We start from the raw sequence: 14415 nt of genomic DNA, 5'->3' as shown, positions 1-14415 counted from the left end.
GAAGAAATTTCTACGTTTCTACGTTTTCCAGCAGCGAATTTTGTCGATGGAGATACGATCGAAGAAATTGATCGAGGCGAATCGCGAGGCTGGGATGAAAAGAAAAAGGAAGGAAAAGGCGTGATCGAGGAGGGATGAAGAGAGAAGGAAAAGAAGCGTTCAGGACACCGGGTTATCATCGGGGCTTTCCTCGCGGCGAGGAGGGGTTTCGTTCGCCAGTACTTAACGGCGTTAAATCGATAAAAGTGTAGAAGCCGCATTACGAGGGTTTCGTGTGGGCACACTTAGAGGCCGCGCACGTTCGTCGTGAGAGATTGGAGAGTTGCCTTCTCGAAGACCGGGGGAGGAAGATAATGGACGAAAGGAAGAAAGAGGAACGTCTACCCATTATTCCGCGCCGATTCTTCGATTGGCCCCCACCTGATTGCGATTGCAGATGAGATTGCACACCCGTGGCGCAGGGAGCACCACCACCGATTGCAGTTGCATAATTCTATCCCTCTCTCCTTTCCAATCCTCGCGTCCACCTCTCTCATCTTCTTTCCTCCATTTTTATTCCACGACCACGATAATTTTTCTTTCCACTTCTTTTCTTTATTCGAACAGAGAAAATTAAACTATTTTAACCGATTATTTATTTACCGAAGGATGTATACTCGACGGCTGCCCTTGCTCTTGTTAAACCCGCCAACTTTTTCTCAAATACAAAGCGATAAGCTTGGCTAACCTTGAATATCGTAATCTTAAACAGTCACGCCACCCGCGATCCCGCGGTGAAAATCGAAAATTGGGTCACGTTGATGCGAAAACGATTTATCTCGCGGGCCCGAGATTAAAACTATTATTATTATTACGTACGCTCAAACTCGATCGAATGGAACGAATGGAGAGTGGAACAGGAAAAATCCGGGGAAACCGGTGGAAACGGAATCGAGGAGGCGCGAGAGGATCGAAAATTCGAAAATTATAAACCGGATACAGAAACTTTTTGATATCGTTCGTTGTAACACGGTATCTGACCTAAAATTTAAAAATGTCACAGCCGCGCCGATATCTTGACTAATTATGAATAAGCAATGCAAATGGGCCAGCCAATGTTACGATTCCGCGTCACGAACGGATTATAAACTCTTCTTTCGTACAGAAATTACAACCTTCCGGCAAATGAGCGCCGCGAGTTTCTCGTAATAACCCGGGCTTATCTTTTTACGACGGATTTTCAGGCTATTGATTGGCAAACCCTCCCCTCGTCCCGTCCCTCCACGCTTTTTCGTCTATCCGGGAACCGTTCGAAATCGATATGGAAATTTTTCCTCCCCGTTTAACTCCGTTTAGCCGGCCACTTTAACGTAACCCGTAACTCGCTCGTAACTCTCGCCATTTTTTCCCTTTTTTTTTTTTTTTTCCTTTTTTTACGATTCGTTGCTATTCCTATTCCTCGTATTACGATATTATACTTTAACAACATCAAAAGCGGTTCCATATCTGATTAGAAACGAGAATGATGGATGTTTCATGACGAATGCACGAAAGTATGAAATATCGTTTCCAATTAAGATTAATTGGACGAATTATTCGGTGATGAATAATTAAAGGGTAAATGTGTAATTTTTCTTTAATTAAACGGCGAACGGCGATACGAGATCTTCTCCCTTCGCCCATTCTCGCCTCGCGTGCTACTCGAGAGATCGACCGTTCCTGCGACTCGAAAATTCAGGATTGATTAAGTGCGCGAATTATAATTATTGACATATATTAGAGATTATTATGTATAATTATATTATATATAATTTACTATAAATTATTAATTAGGAAGGATGAAGTTTGCAGATTGCCATCTACGACGCGTTAATAAAGAAAAGGAAATAAAATATAAATAGAAATCATAAAGATTACGGTATGTAACTTTATGATCTTTAAGAAATTCCTTCTCTACAATTTACCTACGTAAATTTCCAGATCTCGATCTTCCCCATCGGAGTGTCGTTCCGCTTCTCAAATAAAGAAGGAATACGGTTCGATAACGTAATTTCCATAATTTTAATCTAATCGTAAGAAAAATTAAATTAATGGAAGAATCGTTGTTCTTCCTTTTTGCCGTGAAAAAAAAAAAAAAGAAAAAAGAAAAGAAAATAACAGATCTGCATAGCGAGACCACTTCCTCCGCAACATCTTGCACAATGGCACACGATGATCCAACAATAGTGGATCCAACAAACGCGTGGATCACAATGGTTGCCTCGGAGAAGTTTGACGGTGAACCGACGAATTGCCGTATCGCGGAACAACCGCCGCCCATTGTTTTTGAATCTTATTGTTTCCCCGGGAGACAGAGTAACGACAGCATCGCGTGTCCACGATTCCAGAGGATGCTAATGCCCCTGGACGCGCAACCGCGTTTATCTCGCTTCTCTGATAATAATCGATAACATATATAACCATCCCCATTCCCCAATTCTTTCAATTTCGATGTGTCTAAAATTTAACTAATTCGAAAATCGCACGATTTTAATCCGCCATCTGGACGAAAATGTATGGGGGAAGACCTACCTTGAAAATAGCTCTTCGTCCGAAGGTAGCTGACGCTGAGTCTGAGGATGCTGAGTCTGTCCAGCTTGCTGAGGATATTTTGCTCGAACGGGAGCAACGAGGCCAAAGTGTCCAACTCGGCGTTCAATCGCTCCCGATGTCGCTTGCTGGGATTCGATTTTGTCACCCCGTCCTTCTGCGGTGGTTTCAAGCTGTAAGATCAAAGGGAGACACGCCGTTTACGTCATCCTTTCGAAAATAAGTTTTGGATAAAAAGTTTTCGAGATAAAAAGAAAAAAAGGAAGAAGAAAGAAAGAATAGAGGGGAAAGAAAAGTAAAAAAAAAAAAAAAAAAAAAGAACGGAGATAATCGTTCCAAAAAACCTTCGAAACCTGGTTACAGGAATTCCTCGGCCACCTTCGAGAGGATCGAACAACAGGCGGCCTACGAAGCGAACGATCTCGATAATTAAAGGCGACCACTGTTCGAGGGTTGATTGACACGCGAGGAAACCCTGCGGACCGATATGCCCGCTCAACGATTTCGAATTCTTCGGGATAAGTATAGTTATTACAAAGTATTTCTCCATTCCTTTTTTCCCTCTTTCTTTCCACCGTTTTCTCTCTTACGCACTTCTCCTCCTCGTCACCCTTTTTTCTCGGCTCCCTTTCTCAACTTTATCCGGGGCATAAAATGCATGAATTGTAATTATGACGAGTGTAGGAGCCGACTACCGGACCACGTGGTGGTCCGATCATTGGCGTAGCCGGTGTATTTCGCTCGTTCGTGCAATTTATAACACGATCGAGAAGCATCGAAAGGAAAGGAGGAAAACGCTTGTGCGAGGAAAAAACGAATTGGCAAAATTTACGAATGCGAACGATTCGTATTTAACAGAATCGAAAGGGAAAGAAAAAGAAAGAAATCTCGTGGATAGATTGTTGCCAACGGATTCATACTCCACGGAATGAGACGTCGATGCTCGTCTCTACGTTTAAAATACGTAAATACAAGGTTACCGAATCGTTCGTTTAATTGAACCGTTTACCGTGGAATTGAGATTCCGTTGCCAACAAATATGGAATCGTGTGACGTTTTTGCGCTCCAGGTAAACGATTTAAATGGCCCAACACCACTTCTCGATACTTAAAATAAAATTTATATGTATACCTTTTTAAACGAAACTTTTATCACCATCGCATCTTTCACAACTCGAAATAACTGTAATTTTTATCTTATAAATTATGATACACGATACTCGTATCGTACAAACATAACATTTTTCACTACTCTCTCTTTCTCTCTCTCTCTCTCTCTCTCTATATATATATATATATTATTCCATCGTTCAATTTCAATCAAAAGAAATCTCTCTCAAGGAGACTTCGACTCGACCACACTTTACCTATTCTCTTCCTTCGAGGCCTCTCCCTTTAGATCGTTTCGACGTGATATTTACGCGGGCGAATCGCAACGAGAGGAGGAAAAAAAGGGAGGGGGGGGGAAGAGAGGCGCGTGGAAATAGGAAGGAAGGAAGGAAGGAAAGGAATGGAAAGAGGGAATGGAAGGAAAAACGGCGATGGCCTTAATTAAAATGCTTAGGGGTTAGAAAGCGTGATGAATGAGATTGGCGGCCGTGGCGTACGGGCGCGGAATGGGCAGCACCGAGAGAGAACTCTATTAATTATTAGATGACACCGAATCCATTATCCGGGACGAACGGGCCGAGGTCCTCGAGGAATAGCCTCATTCAGATACCATTAAGGACCCTCCCGTCTTTTGTTCTTTCGCGGCTGCTCGCGCCTTCCCCGCCGTGCAAAACACGGTTAATTATTGGGATGGGAGGAAAGGAGTGCCACGTGGGCCGTGGTGTCCTTCTTTCGCCTCTACACACACTTTCCTTCCTTCCAACGATTTCCTAGATTTTTATATACTGGAAGGAAATTTCTTTTTCTCGACCAATTTTGTTTCTTCCTTTCATGATTTTCACGAAATGTTTCTGGATAAGTGTAAGGGAAGCTTCTTTCTTTCATCGACTTTTCTCAAATATCGAGAAGCAAATTCGATAATTTGGATATCGTAACTTTAAGAAAATCACGCATTGAGATTATTGGAATGAGACTAGGAAGGGAGTGTCGTTTGAAATTTTGAAACAGTATACTTCAGCGATCAAAACGAGTTGGAACGAGAGGATTTGTTTTGTCGCGAGAGAGAGAGAGAGAGAGAACGATTCGATTCGGTAGAAAGGGAAGAGGAAACGAAATTCTCGGGACAAGATTACCGACGCATTCAAGGAACTCGTCAAGGATATCCGCGGACGACTCGGTGCAATTTGATGACACTAATTGCTATCGTTAAGACTAACGACGAGCGGGGTAATCCGGTGAAACTTGGAAGAGCATTCGAATTCCCAATTTGATACGCCACTGCCAGACTTGTATATTTTTCCATTCAAAGAAAAAACCGTCTATCGTGCGCGTATACAATAAGATCGTATCTTGATCGATCTTTCTCCCCTTCTCGTCTTAACCGAAATGAACAGAAAATAACAGAAATAACAAAATAAAAAAAAAAAAGATCTTTCAAGCGCGCCTGACATTTTCCATCACGAATGCACGCGTTGCCTTGTTAAACGAAAATATTACAACGTAATGTCGCTCTCGATTCTGTTCATCGAAGCGTGGACTTGTGTGTCTCGGCGAAACAATACGAATCGTGAAACCGATCGCGTTATCGTTGCCGCCGATTCGATCGACTTGTCACGATGACAAGCGTAGGAAAAAAAAAATAGAAAAGATGGAGAGGGGGAAAAAAAAAGAAAAAAATAAATGATAGATTTCGCTAAATAACGTCACGGAGGGAGTCGATGAATGGAGAGACACGCGTTTACGTAACCGACTTTTGTTCCGGCGCACCGTGGGAAGAAAGCAACGTAAACCGTGCACTTTGCGCGGCAGACACTGCATTTGCAACGCGTTTTGAAACTCGAGAACGAAACCGATGCGACAATGCCGGCAATTAGAACGTAATTGTCCCTCATTGTCATCCCGTTCTGACCGATTCCTCGAGTTTCTTATTTCAGATCGGATAGAATTCCGATAAAAAGTGCGTGCCAGGCACGTTTTATCTCTTCTTCTGGATGTATCCGAGAACGAAGAGAAAAAAAAATTAGACTTCGCAAATTTGTTTTTCAAAGTAGAAGTAATTTTTATTATTTATTATATAAGACACGATTGAGAGTATCGGATCGTAAAACGTGATACTTTGTTTTCTTCTTCTTCTTCTTCTTTGAGAGGTAAGACGGTAAAACACTCCGTTTTGTACGGAGTTGTAAGAAGGTGAGGGGATTCTTAATTTGAATTTTACTTTGTTGCGGCAATTAACTATCATCTTAATCAGCTTATTCGTAACTCCCATGGTAATTGATTCCCATTAAATTTGAATTACAGTTGCCGCGCTGCTGGCCATTACTAAATTTGGACCACACGGTTTTCTCACAATGATGGTCGGTTCGCATCTGACGATTATTTTAATTACGTTTACCACAACAACCGGTTATCACGGAACCATAGATCGTAACTCTCCTACTAATAATTAGTAACCTCGAAATAGTTGCTTTATTTGATGGAAGGATCCTTCATGCGAATCCTTCGATCCACTAATCAGATCTCGAGTAATAAGCACTCTTCTCGATTATTCTGAAAATTCAATTTACCACCAACTTACAACCACGCACGTATATATATATGTATACACATGTACACGTAGACTCGACACAATTTTTCTCATTTTCTTCCATTCCACAATATTTACAAATCTGATTTTATCAACGATCGATCTTATCAACGACTGGAACGATTATTCAAAAATGGAAAAAAATTTGCTGAAAAGGGATTCTACGATTCTTCGAGGCGAGTATTACGAACAGGAAACAAAGTTTGCTTCGTGGCAATTAAATTTCTCCAATCTCCTCCAATCTCTACGTATTATCGAGTATTATCCAGAAGAGTAGTGAGAGAATTTGTTGAATTTCCTCCTCCGTTTATCGGCTCTCTCTCTCTCTCTTCGAATCGCATTTTCCAGAAGAGTGACGCGACCTTGGATAGGGATCAAACTTTCATCGAGAATTCTAAACTCTAATTCCAGCTAAGCTGTTTATACTATTACCAAGAAACGAATTTAAAAGCTACTTATACCATTACCAAGAAACTGTATCGCGCTTGGTTTCGTAGGGAAGGACAAATGCGAGTCCCGGGTTTGATTAGAATTAAATAACACGAATCAAAGGTGGCACGATTGGACGGGTCGTGCACGCCATCCTCTAATCCATCAGCTCAACGACGGATCTCTCCCTAGATTATACCCTCTACCCTCGACGGTGGCTAGCTTTTTCGACAAATACTCGATTTGCAAGCACCCTCCCCCTTCTTTGAGATCGATTCGAGCGGAAACCATGGTAAAATAAACATCGGAACGATCTTATTAACCCTTCCCCTAAAATTTCGCCATTTATACAAAATTCTTCGACGTTTTAATTTCGACATCTTAATTTAAAATGATGTTTACCCGCTATTTACTTAATTGAACCAAGTTTGACACGTTGTTCCTATCCCATGCGAAAATTAATAATAATAATAATTATCAATTAGTATTTTATTTATTAATATCATCGATAACGATGGATCTCAATAAAATCATCGCACAAATCATCATCCTCGCTATGTGTTTCAACAATTCGAGAAGAAAAAGATTATATCTATATATACCGGGAAAAGAATCAAATATTTCATCATCGGTGAACGAAACAACGTTCAAACTTAGATTTCAATCGAAACGTCGATTTCATAATTCCATATCCCCGAGGCATTAAAAATTCCTAAGGAGGAAACCATTTCCACGAAATGGTTCGCCATTTTGCTCCCGACATCCCCCTATATCCTTTCCACCCTTTATTCGGACAGGACAGATGCGTCTGCGTATCCGTTTTCGTCCCTTCCTTCGATGGTTCAAGCTCGGTCGCTTCGTTGACGTTCCTCCTCGCAGGAGAGGAGGAGGGTGGCCGAGAGGGGGGTTGATCGTTGGAACGTAACGAGGAGACGCGCAGGCGCCCGGGAAGGGTGGGTCCACTATGGATTTTCGAGGGTAGAGACGCTTTCTACCAGTGGAGTTCCGGGGTGGCAGACAGCATGGGGGAGCTCCCACCGCCAAAGGGATGCTAGCCTGTTTCCTGGGATGGTGATATACACGATGGAGGGAGGTGGCGTCTAGGAATGCCTCGCATCGACCTTGAACCGCAGGGGGTTGAAACAGAGGGAAAGAGAGAATTCCATTTCCTTAAGTCAAAACTTGTTATCTTTTAACTTTGAATTAAGTCATTTTCTTAAGTCAAAATTTCTTACTTTTTCGATGGACGGATTTTTAACTTTGAATTACAAGTTTCAGTAGAAGAGTGTGATAATTAATCAAAGGATTAATGAAACAGAGGGGAAACGAGAATTCCATTTTTTTAAGTCAAAATTTGTTACTTTTTCGATGGACGGATTTTTAACTTTGAATTACAAGTTGAATTAAAGATGGGAAGTAAAGATCGATCGAATTGCACGATTCGTAGGAGCATGTGATAATTAATCAAGGGGTTGAAACAGAGGGAAACGAGAATTCCATCTTCTTAAGTCAAAATTTGTTACTTTTTCGATGGATTTTTAACTTTGAATTACGAGTTTCAGTAGAAGAGTGTGATAATTAATCAAAGGATTGAAACAGAGGGGAAACGAGAATTCCATTTTCTTAAGTTAAAATTTGTTACTTTCTCAATGGGTTTTTAAATTTGAATTACAAGTTTATTAAGGATTGGATATAGATAGAGGCCAATCGAAAGTTTCGTCTACGAATTGCACGATTCGTGTGATAATTAATCAAATCGTTGTCGTCGAGTAGTTTCGTCGTTTCGTTAATTAAGTTTCGTGGACGTTGTCTCGTTTCTCGAAAATCGATGTTATCGAGGCAGATCCCGTGGGACGATAGCGGAGGTATCACTCATACCGGGCCAAGGAATTACAAAGCGAGGAGGAGATAACGATTCAACCGGCTGTTGGCTGTCCGCGATCAAATCGCATTTTAATGAAAAAGCGAAAATTTCGTTTCGTGCCTGGCGGAAATAAAGCAGAAAGCAAGACTTTTTACCACCGCAATTACGAGAATCAAAGTTTCCAAAGAAGAAGAAGAAGAAGAAGTCCACCATTTTAATTCATAGATTTCTTCTTGTAATTTCTTTTTTCGAAAGAATGTAACGTAACGTTCCGTAACGAACGGGCGAGAAGATGGATCCGAATTTCCCCGAAACTTTCGAAATTTCCTTTTCCTCGCAAAATCCACGCGAGGAACAACGAATTTCGAAACGAGCGGAAGTGCATTCGCCTGTCAACATGGTATTTCGTAAGCGGCGGGCAGAAAGAGCGAGTTTCGACATCCTGTGGCGAATAATCGGCCATATGTCGGCCAGAATTAGTGGTCTCTTCGTCCACAAGAGACCGTCTCGACAACAAAAATGCAAATGCAGCTGTTAAGCTTACTTTCGCGGTCGTCGATTCGCCTCCAACTCCACTTCCCTTCACTCCTTTCTTCCTCACTTCGTCCTTTTCTTTCCGGAGCCTAACCAACAATCGTCGATCGAGTCGATCACCAATTATTCATCAATTCCCAATTTACTTTTTCCAAATAAATCATTCCACATCCTTGCGAAAATCTCTGGACCGAAAATCCCTCCACCTCTCGTTTCCACGCTTCGTTCGACGAAACTTTTCATAGACGAACACGGAGGATAATAAATAAATCTCCCCAACAACTTTATCTTTATCCTTCACGCTGCTTCGAAATCACCGAATATCACCGGACGCCATTTCGTTTCCGCTAGAGGCGATCCCACGGATTTGGAGCAGAAAGAATCGGCACGCGTTTTTAGGCCCGTTAACAAACCACTCGCTTACGCCGGTTTAACATTACACGTACCGGCGTTCAACCAGAGCGTCGCGAGCCCCTCCCCTCTCCTTTTCCTTCATTCACGTCGCGAATTAATTACCGTGATCGTTCCCGGATTAATTACGCCGCCGGTTGCTATTCCGCCGCTTCTTCGCACGCGATTCGAACGTCGCGAGACCACCGCTCTCCTCCACTCTCTCGCACAGATCGCAGCTGCTGCTTGGATTTCGACGATCTCGATTCTTTTTTTTTCCTTCAACAGAAAATCTTATTCGATTACGCGACCCGGTCAATCCTTGGAACCTACGCGTTGCGCGTATCACCTCCAACGATCCAATCTCCGCGAGATTACCCGCCTATCTGTTTCAGAGTTGAGAATTACACACCGCGTTGCAACCACCGTGCAATTTAACACGCATCAAGTACAACGATCAGGGGATTCTATTAAACGAGAAGGTTTGTTCTTCCTATCTATATATATATATATATGAAGAGAGAGTGACATTTTCTGAGAAAAAAAGGATCCGTTTCAAGACGTTTGTATTTATTTACGCGGGTTGTATCGGGGAGCACGACTATATATAGAGCGGGTAACTGGCGTGACAAACGGAATTATTATGCGAGGACGAACACCTCTGCCGAGATAGGCAACGGCTGCCGGAACTAATTGACGAGCTGAGACAGTTTTTCGAGGGATTATTTCGAGAATAATCGCGAGAACGGAATCGTTGCAACCGCACGATGGATGGAAACATGCGAATGATCCATCCCTCCATGTTTGAAAGTAACTCGAGGAACGCCGTTTCTAAATTTATTGCTTCTTAAGAAGTTACAGAAGCGATAAATTATGCTTCCTTTTCTTCCGCTTCTTCCTTCTTTCTCATAATTCGAAATTATTTCCCATTTTCTTATCATTCGTTGTGTGTATCATGAATATATATTATTTTATTGCTTCCATTCGAAACGAGGATAATAATAATAATAATAATAATAATAAATAATTTCGCGAATAATACGAGAAGGTTACGCCATCTCTTCGAAACGAGTTATTTTTCCTCTATTCGAATTTGAGAGATAATAGAACGATAATAGAAAAATAAGTATTATATTATACTTCGAATCGAATGTTCGAGTTTCTATTATTTCAATTCGAAATTTTATTGCGAGATTTCGTTTTCGTATAGCTGCGCCATAGTTTCCCTCCTTATTACTATGTATCATAATACACAAGTTTCCTTCTATTTGAATTTCAAATTAACTTTGGAAACCTAAATAACACCAAGACAAATAAAAAGTAAAGTTTCGCTTCGATCGCTTCTTCCGACACTCACGAAATTTCCGTTCGAAACTCGTTCGAAAATCTCGAATTTTTCGAAAAGATCTTCGCAAGTTGAAATTCAACTCCTCCCCCAACCGTTTTATCGCCTCTGCTACGCTTCCATCCGCAGGAGATCGATCCCGCTTAGAAATCTGGACGCATCGAAATCTCCGCGTCCCACGCAGCCGCGAGATCCGATCACTCGGACATCGACATTACCTCCTCCGTTCGCGTGATCGTGCACGGGCCGGCGAATTTCGAATTCAACGGAGAATTTATTGCGGCGCGGCGGCCCAGCAGCGGGCTCGAAGAGCCCTGCTAGTTGTCCCGGCCGACAACCGGCCGAGGGAGAGAGGGCTCCCCTCCCTCCTCTCCCAATCCGACTTTTGCACCCGTTGCGTTTTCGGCAGCCGGGAGATTTGTGGTCCCCGGGATTCGACGATTTAGATGTTCATTTAATTTAGTCGTCGTCCGTCGTGCTCTCCACCGACCCGTGCTTCATTAATAGTCGAACCAACCAAATAAACGAGCTTTGATTTATGCGGTGACCGCCTCGCGTAGCGTCGTCGTAACCAACGCGTCTCCACCACGCTTCTCACCACGGGCCCCGCGCGGTTAATTAAATTGTTTATAGTCCTCGTGGTCGTCTCGTTGGTGATTTTCTGGAATTAAGGCTTACATGCCCTCCACGTTTCGACGATTCTCCAATTATACCCACCCATTCTCTCTCTCTCTCTCTTCATTCTTCGAATAGGATGGACGAGGAGGTCGAAGCAGAAGAAAAAAAGGGAATGGACGCCGCGGATGGACGTGGAGACGAGTTGGTTGAAGATAGAAAAAAAAAGTTGGGGATTCCGGTCGTTTATTGGAGGAGGAGGAAGGTGGTCGCGTTATATGGAAGGGTGAAGGGTTGGCGCGCAACAGTCCGCGGCTGCAGATGCTCGATAGGGATCGGAAGAGGGAATATAACGTCGCTTTACGAGTGGAGTGCCGTAAACAAAGGCTGCACAAAGCGTGGGACGTCGAATGGAAAGTCTCACGGATCTTCGTTAATTGTGCGGATTGATCCCCTCGCCGCGATATCTTCGATTTTCTGCCAATAACCCGGTGCCGTGCAACATAAATTCGCGGTGGACGGTTCGCGGAATCCCTCCCCTCCGATTCTGGGAACCGTCATCCGAGGGTGCGGCAGGAATAATATAATAATTCTTTTACTCGAATCTTTACTCTATTTCCTTCCTTCTATTCTCTCTTCTTCTTCTTCTAATACGATCATGATGAATATGAATTTTGAAAAAAAAAAAAGTTAATTTCAATTTTTTCTAATCTTCATTTCCTCCTCCACCTGTCCGCCCCTCCTTTTTAAATTAATTAAAAACAAGGTCGATAGAGAATATACACGAGAACGTACGCATATACAGGATAAGTGAATTCATACGAAATTCATTTTCGTTCCTCGTAATTGGCCTGAGAGTGAAGTCGAAAGTTGCGGACGCCTAGCCGGGCAGATCTCTCGGCGAACGGAGCACTTCCGGCGCCCTTAATTGCGCCCAAGGCTTATTAGACGCGGCGGCGACCGCGTATGCGCCACGCATGCAAATAAACCCGCTCGCGCGTTTTAATATGTATATTTTGTATATCCTTAGCACGCATATTGATGTGCATACAATGGCGTACGCTCGTAATGAGATGCGAAGGGTTCCACGTACGGTCGAAACGAAATACACGTTTGACGGCTGCCAGATGCTAATTATCGTCCATTATCTAACGTCCAGTAAACCCGTGAACACGAGGATCGAACGAGAAGCCAACGAATCGGCATTAAATGTCAGTTATTAAAAAATTCATGAATTATTAACATTCTCTCTCTCTTTCTCTTCGTATCGGAGCTTGATCGATCGGTCGAAGGAATCAGAGGCGCGCTGTAATCGAAAAATACCGAGTTGAGAGGCGTCGAATGCTCGATTAATCGGTACATCGGTGGTAATTAGTCGCCCCCCTCGGTGAAAATTGAGATCGCGCTTTATTTGGCGCGGCCAAATAACCATCGACAAATAACAATCGAGTCCCATCGAGTCGAGTAAAAAATTTCGAATATGTTTACATTTCTTGAAAAAACGTGTGAACGACAAGATTTGAAAAATCACAATTTCCAAGGGAAAACGGGGAGTAACGCGATGTAAATGAAGGCGAGATCGAAAGATGAAACGACATTCGTTTACGAACGGTGCGATGTTCGAGCTCACGTGTGGTCTCATTCTCAAAGGACACTTTACGAATGATAAACCGCTCGTAATTAACCCATCAACCATCGCGCATGCTCGAATACGTACGTTTAACCGGTGGCACGTTTCGAACGACTTAAGTGCCGAGAGAGAGAGAGAGAGAGAGAGAGCTCGGTCATTAGGATTGCCTATTTCAGACGCGATTATCTATTAATCATGCATCTCGCGTTACACCTAATAAGCGCGCGGGATGATCGTCGAGCATCGTTTTCCCGAGATCGAATCTTTGACTCTGACCCTTCAAACCATCGAATCTTATCGTCCATTCCTTTCGTATTCCACCACGAGTCGATTAGAAAAATTTCCCCCTTCCTCCATTTATCTCAATCTCAAATTCTTTGCAACAGAGATTCCCGGATGGAGAGAAAACCGGAATATTAATCACGCTTTACGTACATCCGTTGATGGTACAATTCGATTTATTAAAATATTCGTTTCGAAGAATAATTTTTCTCCGCCTCTATTAACGATAATTCGTCAAGATTCCAAGATATTTCCAACGAGACGTTGTTTCTAAGAAACAATAACAAAATTGGAAATTCGATTCTCTCTCGTTTTCCAATTTTTCTCTTCGAATCCCTCGAACTGTAATCGATATCTCCCCTCCGTTCAGTCTCATAATCGGTGCCGATTTGCTCGTCGAGGTTTCGTGTCGAAGCGAAAAACCGTGTCGCGGCGCGCTCACGTGACGGAGTAAGAAATCGCGAGAGCGCGTGGTTTAGGAAGGAGAGTCGTTAGGAAGGAGAGTCGTTAATCAAGCGGCCGAGTTAGAAGTCAACAGGTGCGGGAACGAAGAGAGGCCGGCTCGCTCTCTCGCACGGGACACGCATGCCGCGCGTGTGTCACGACGACCCTCCTCTCTCTCTCTCTCTCTCTCTCTCTCTCTCTACGCGAGATTAGGTAGCGGTTCTCCACGAAAATTGGGACGAACAAGCACACCTCGTCTACTGTATATATATATAGGTGTGCAAATAAGTTTCTTCCCCTTTTTTTCTACGATCACAACTTTTGATAAAATTCGAATTATTTTATCGTTTGTGATAAAGTGTGACCGATTCGAAAGAGCGTTCTTAAGAAGAGTCGAGATGAGAGTTTTCTCGAAGAGTTTCCTCAGTGCGACGATTTACTTTTCATGTTCCAATTTAGGAAATCGGTTATTAGGAAGTTACTGAAATGATTTGAGAGAGAACGTTGTAATAAAAGTGATATCGAAGATGTGAAATTTGAATTTGGAAGACGACGATCGTTCGACGAGACGCGAGAAGAATCGAAAGAAAGATCGGGAGTCACTATATATATATTGAT

The 14415-nt window shown here is 42.7% G+C and overlaps 1 protein-coding gene across 4 annotated transcripts in view; it reads right to left on the bottom strand.

Annotated features, from left to right (window-relative positions):
- Positions 1 to 14415, bottom strand: part of ss (aryl hydrocarbon receptor spineless) — a 136483-nt gene that overhangs the window by 85020 nt on the left and 37048 nt on the right. For 3 of the 4 annotated variants that reach the window (XR_015292028.1, XR_015292029.1, XM_086907953.1), the window contains exon 2: positions 2551 to 2741. Coding sequence is in view for 1 of the 4 variants with exons in the window: in XM_086907953.1 (XP_086764079.1) it covers positions 2551 to 2741 (191 nt within the window). In the remaining 3 variants the exon portion in view is untranslated. Of the gene's footprint in view, positions 1 to 2550; positions 2742 to 2912; positions 3194 to 14415 lie in introns of those variants that run through there. The other variant, XR_015292027.1, reaches the window with a different exon arrangement.

This window comes from Apis florea, unplaced genomic scaffold, assembly GCF_048593485.1.
Source record: "Apis florea isolate Af1SG1 unplaced genomic scaffold, ASM4859348v1 contig_3034_pilon, whole genome shotgun sequence".
Classification (NCBI taxonomy): domain Eukaryota; kingdom Metazoa; phylum Arthropoda; class Insecta; order Hymenoptera; family Apidae; genus Apis; species Apis florea.
Note: the sequence above shows the minus strand (reverse complement) of the source record. Positions and strands in the feature narration are given on the sequence as shown.